Source organism: Pogona vitticeps, chromosome 1 (assembly GCF_051106095.1).
Source record: "Pogona vitticeps strain Pit_001003342236 chromosome 1, PviZW2.1, whole genome shotgun sequence".
NCBI lineage: Eukaryota > Metazoa > Chordata > Lepidosauria > Squamata > Agamidae > Pogona > Pogona vitticeps.
The window spans coordinates 111077425-111083424 of record NC_135783.1 but is presented as its reverse complement, the minus strand read 5'-3'; the positions used below and the strand labels follow the sequence as shown (position 1 = coordinate 111083424).

Here is a 6000-nt window from a genome sequence, read left to right as displayed (position 1 = left end):
TTTCACCAAGGTATTGATAATGATGCAGATAGATTTACAGTATAGGTTTTAGGGTTCTCTTTTCCTCCTTCTGCATCTACAACTTTTACTAGATTTTTGAAACTCTTCTACCACAAAAAATGTTAAAAATATTAAAATAGAATTTTTGCTGCTTGGCTTCAATCCAGCTTTCTCTAACTAATGTTCTGCTACAGCATGATTAAGGAACACAAACAGGTCTTTGCCTATACAGCAGACTATACATCGAAGAATTTCCTGTATTGAATTCTAAGTTTATAAGCAAGACTCCCATGGGACTTTAAAAATAGCAGCATTATAAACATAAACAGAATATAATACAAAAAGCAGGAGTAGGCAACTGTGGGCCTTTAGATTTGTTTGAACGACAATTTCCAGAATCCCTCATCACAGTTTTTTCTGCCCAGGGCTGACTGGAACTGTAGGCCAGGTAACATATGGAGGGCCACAATTGCTCATCTCTGCAGTAAATAAACTATGATGATCAACAAGAAGATTTCAGTGGTACAAAGAGAGAGACTGTGCCTTTAAAATTTTTACGAGACCTAAAAAAGCAAGTTTCTACAACGGTTGGATGTTGCTGCATGGAAGAGGCAAAAGCAACATGGACTGTGGCTTTATTTCCTACATAAACATGTCTCCACTGAGTGGAGGGGGGCAGTCATGTAAATACCAGAGGTGCCTCTTGTCATTGAGTGTGACTGACATTTACAGCACACCAGCCCTGAGGCAAGCCATTGCACACTGTGTGCTACTCGTATGTGCAGTTGTGGCACTATTAGGTTCCTCAGTGAAGTTATTGCTGCTGGAAAATAGCTGACAAATAGCTGACAAATCTTTTCCTCTGCCTCCAAACCCCACTCCCTAGAACAAACAGCTAAGAGAGGATTTATTTTATGTGGGAATGAGCATCTACAATTGTCCTTAGGGAATATGATATTTACAAGATCGACTCTGGGAAAAAGCATTTAAACTAGCTACAGGGAAAGAAGACAAAACAAAAACACACCCTGAAAATATTTCTTGCAATTCATGGGTATGCTATGAGTTTACACATTCTACTTTTTCCCAAGATTTCGAAACATAGTGTTTAATTACATCATAAGAATGGAGGGATTTTTTTTTTGCTCACTTGTGAACTATTAAGAGAAATAGTAATTTAACAGCTACACAGCACGGATTCGCTTTGTAACTACTGTACTGTAATACTGGCCAGTGGCCATAGCTGTCCGCCACTGACCTAAAGACTAGCACAGGAAAGCTTTCTAATTGTGGTACCTCACTACAGCAAACAATTGTCCTTAGGGAATACAATATACATTTATAAGAAGGTATGTATTACATTGTGTATGTGCATACCTGGCCATGAAATTATGAGAAATTTGTCTATGGGACAGGGTTCTCCTTGTTATTGCACTGAGTCTCTTTCTTGCTCTTTCCAAGAAGACAAGTTAAAGCAGATGCCTGCATCAGAATTTTAGAAAAGGCTTGTAGGAAGATCACTTCCAAAGGCAACGTATTCTTTTGCAATAGGAGCAGAGAAGAAAACCAGGACCATCAGCAACCCTGCCGAGATGCCAGTTCCACCAGGCTTTATATCTCTTCAAAGTGCCACGCAGCAGCCATTCCGTGTGGTTACAGAAGATGACAACAGGAGACAAAGACAATCTACTGGCTCAGCAGAGACCTCTGCTATATTTCGTTTCTACTATCATGAGCTGCTTCCATTCAGGCTGGTTGTGATAAGGCAGCCAACCATGCCCTGTTGCATTGCAACCATTTATAAACTGGTCATTATAAGAATGGTGTTAACATAAAAACACTCACCAACAGGTATAGCCAAAAGGTAGGTATAAAACTGATGGGCACAGCAGCATGTATGCAAATTGTACTCCGGACATCTCCCCATCTAGAAATCAATCATACTCTGGACAAGACTTGTGTGTTTGACTGAAAATGCTACCAGCACATCTGTGATAAGGAGCCCTGCTTTATCACTGTCATAACAGTGAAAATTAGTCAGAAGTACAAATGTCACCTTCCCTCATGTCACTGGGCATTTTGGGTTGTTTACATTCCTTGCTTTTAGGGGTTTAAATCTTCTCTTTTGTTCAGCCTGGATGTTCCCATTAGCTCATCCATGTGTTGCACTAGTTTCCCAGATACACAAGTAAAAAGATGTCTGTAACTTATCCTGAGAAGTTAGGCCATGCTTGGAGTGGAGAGGGTGACTCATTCCTGCTCGTAGACCATACCTTATCACAGTTTCTAACATGAAAGAGCTGACTCCTCACACTTGTTGACTGATCCTCTCCAAATGTCTAGTAACTTATGGAATTAAGACACTCCTAATATAAAAGCATTCGGCATTTGGGCCCAGGCAGCTGGACATCAAGGAGGAGATGCCTCAGCCAGGAAGGTAATCCAGCACCCTTTGCTACAAAGGCATAGGACATTGTTTTCATGACCTACTGCATCTTTTTCACCATCCTTCTGTTCAATAAATTCTATGTCACACAAGTGCTGTGGTTCTTTCTCTGAACCTTTTATCTTGGAGCAGGGATCTAGCAGCCCAATTAAGTTTTCATGAAGTTGTATTGGGGGGAGGGGGATGGCTTTCCTTTTTTCTCCCCATTGCTTTCTCTTTAGGTGTCACGTCTCTTAGCGTGTAAGTGTGAAGCCACAAACTGTTTCAATTTTACTAACCACGGGCAAATCATTCTGTAGATCTTTCTGTTTCGAGCATGGGGTTCTTTAGATAGGCAGACTGATAGACAGATGGATAAGTAGATTTTTAAAAATGTCTTGACAATGGGCACATATTGAGGGGGGGGGAATGGAACTGCTACAGACTCGGTACCTCTGATTTCCCAGTCACACATAGAAAGTGTAATTGGAAATCTCTGGAATGTGAAGTCTGTTCTAAATACATTTCTGTACCTTTTATACATTGCTGAAAATCAGCATACCACAAGCCCACATTTTGGAACTTCTGGCAAAACAAAAGTAACACCTGCCCTTTCATAAATGGCTTATGTTTGTTTCCTTCTTCAAAATGAATGTTGAGACACAAATAATGCACTAGTCAAGATCTGCATCATGCGGTCACTTGTGGTGTTCCATCATTTTACTCTTTATTGCAAATTCTTTTTAAGAGCCATTCTTGGGATTCAACACCAAACCATATGATAAAACTAAATTTTCATGCAGACTAAGATTATTCCCTTCCCGTGCTATGAATCTTAGAAGGGCAAATCAATGTAAACCCAATCTCGCCTGCAAAAAAACAAACAGAAATGCCACCCAACAAAGAGTACATTATCATTTACAGTCAACAAACAATTCTTCAGAAGATTTTCAAACAACAGCAGAACAAAAATCACCCACAATCAGGTATAGATTTTGGAACACACAGTGCTAAATGGTATCAATGCATTTGTTAAAAGTGGAAGTTACCAAAACATTAATACACACAATCATTCGCTTGATTAGTTTTGTTTGCTCTTTCCCAAAAACATTTTGCAGTTGAGCATGTTATTTTTACTCTGCCCATTTGTGCCACACATTTTATCATTCCTCGCTATTTGCTGTTGTAGGAACTCACATAGAAGTTAAGGTTCGTCTGAGGTTTCTCTGTATAATAATTTTACTTCATTCAGTACAAAATGCTTATCTAGCACAAAGGCTCGCCATTTATGTAAGGCAAGATGGTTAGGAATATCATCCAGAAAAGCAGTACATAGGCACACAAACATATCAGTCATTAGACACCGTTGCTTCTATAGATAGTATTGACCTTGTTTTCCTGTTATTACACATAAAAGATTTATTTTAAAGAAGAAACTTAAATTTGGGATATTCTGGTTGATTATTCAGACATCTTAATTCAATATGTTTGCATGATTATAAAAGACCTGTTGTTAACATGAGAAGCAACACCTAGCTTTACACCTTTTGCTAATTATTATAGGAAACTCTTTTTTGCTTACATAGTATTCAACTCCTCCCTTATACGATGCACCCTGTGAGCAACCACAACCTACAGATGCCATTTGGTAAGGAAGATACATTTTCAAAACACATACTACACTGAAAGGGATGGACACACATTATTATCCTCATTCTCACAACTGAGCCACCAGATCCATGCAGACAACAAGTAATCTCACTTTGTGCAGTGTACACATTGCCTTAAAAAACCAAGAAAAGTTTGCATTAGTGTTTGTTCCACATAGGAGCAGCTATTGGCCCCTGCGGAGACCTTTCCACAACCACAAACTCATCAGGGTTGCCAACTGCTTGATAGTGGATTAACAAATCCTGAATAGCCCGCTCTTCAATCTGAAATGAGAAGGGAGAAAAGGGAAAGAATCAAGTTTGGAAAGTCTAGAAGGAATTAGAGTAGACATGTCAGCACAGCACAGAATCGTGAAACCAACCAGAACTTTCTACCATACTAGAAAAGTGTACCCAAATCTCAACAAACTAGGAACACAGAACTGCATTTGAGCTTCTTAAGTGCAACCCCAGATTCCCAGACAACTCTGCAGTTAAGGAAGCAACACACAACTGCTTCTGTAGAACCACTGAGCATTCAGCTCTAACAGCTAGTCAAATGAAAAATAATGCCAGCTCAGTGTAATCTGATTACAAAAAAAAAATACTGAATGTGTAGGCATATGAACAAACTTACTTGGGTGCAAAATGCTGAGCAGAATGTTATGCTGGTATGTATATATTTAAGTAATCAATGTAATGCAGCAGATAGAGTGGCAGAGTGGGACTTGGGAGACTTGGGCTGAAATCCCTGTTCAGCCACAGAAACTCACTGGTGTGTGGTACTGGTAAAACCACCTCTCGAATATCTCATATACCTCAGAAATCCTACTAGAGTGATCACAGGCCATAATCACCAATAAACAGCATGCAACTGTAAGCTGCCCTGGGGCCTGCTATGGCCAAATGCAGAAGAAACACACGGTCAGGACAACGAGGAGAATGCATGGAGCAGAATGGCCAGATTTATTGTACCAAGCATTTTTGTTTACCTGGATCAAAGCTAAAGGCTTCTCTCTACTACGAATAAGAGCAGCCTCTTGTTGGAGTTCTTCCTCAACAATTTCTGCAAATGTGATGGGTGTTGCTGCAGGCGGACTCCCCACAGACGCTGCTAACCAAGGGCTATAAAAGGAGGCATAAATGGAAGATATTAGCACTCTGTAGAAAACAGTTTTGGATTAACACTTTAAATTACCGGTGCAACTTACTTCTGGTTTTCCAATTGTGTTGGCTCATAAGAATGTTCATTTTCTGTTCCAAAAACCGTGGCAGTCAGAGGTCTAGGGACAAAAACTATCATTATTTGTTTAATTTGTTTATGTAAAATACTATTATCCCACCTTTCTCCTTAAAAAGGACCCAAGGCGATTTACATCATTAAAGGACAATATTTAAAAGCTAAAACGAGTAAGTGTGCAAATATTTAAAAAGAATCAGACCACACTAAAAATAGTAACAGAAAAAAACACCAAAAACACATTCATTAAAAGCAGACACTAAGGAGCCTGAAGTATCACAACAAAAATGAAGCCAAAGAGGAAACAATATGTATGAAACTTGAATGTTTAGCAGGTCCTGAAATGTCTAGAACCAGTATTTTATGCTAATTGTATCACCAGCATATGCAGCCTTTGTAGTTTTGAAATAACCAGTGGTGCCCCGCATTACGACGACACCGCAGGACGATGCCTTTTTGCGATCGCTACAGCGATTCGCAAAGCAGGCATTTCAATAGGGGAATTCCACTTGACGACTTGGTCCGTGCTTTGCGGACCATTTAATCGCAAAACAACAATCTTTACAGCTGATCGTCAGCTTCACAAAATGGCTTCCCGCTGTTTTCCGGACCACTGCTTTGGAAGACAGTGATTAAAAACAGCTGATTGGTGCTCGCAAAATGGCTGCCCTATGGAGGATATTTGC

At 39.7% G+C, this 6000-nt stretch overlaps 1 protein-coding gene across 3 annotated transcripts in view; it reads right to left on the bottom strand.

Annotated features, from left to right (window-relative positions):
• Nucleotides 1-3118: 3118 nt before the first annotated feature.
• Nucleotides 3119-6000, bottom strand: part of IBTK (inhibitor of Bruton tyrosine kinase) — a 57698-nt gene continuing 54816 nt past the window's right edge. For 2 of the 3 annotated variants that reach the window (XM_020796731.3, XM_020796817.3), the window contains exons 27-29: nt 5286-5357; nt 5067-5199; nt 3119-4359 (exon numbers count right to left, since the gene is read on the bottom strand). In XM_020796731.3, the coding sequence (XP_020652390.3) occupies nt 4234-4359; nt 5067-5199; nt 5286-5357 (331 nt within the window). In that variant the 3' untranslated portion in view covers nt 3119-4233. Of the gene's footprint in view, nt 4360-5066; nt 5200-5285; nt 5371-6000 lie in introns of all 3 variants that reach the window. The other variant, XR_012086974.2, reaches the window with a different exon arrangement.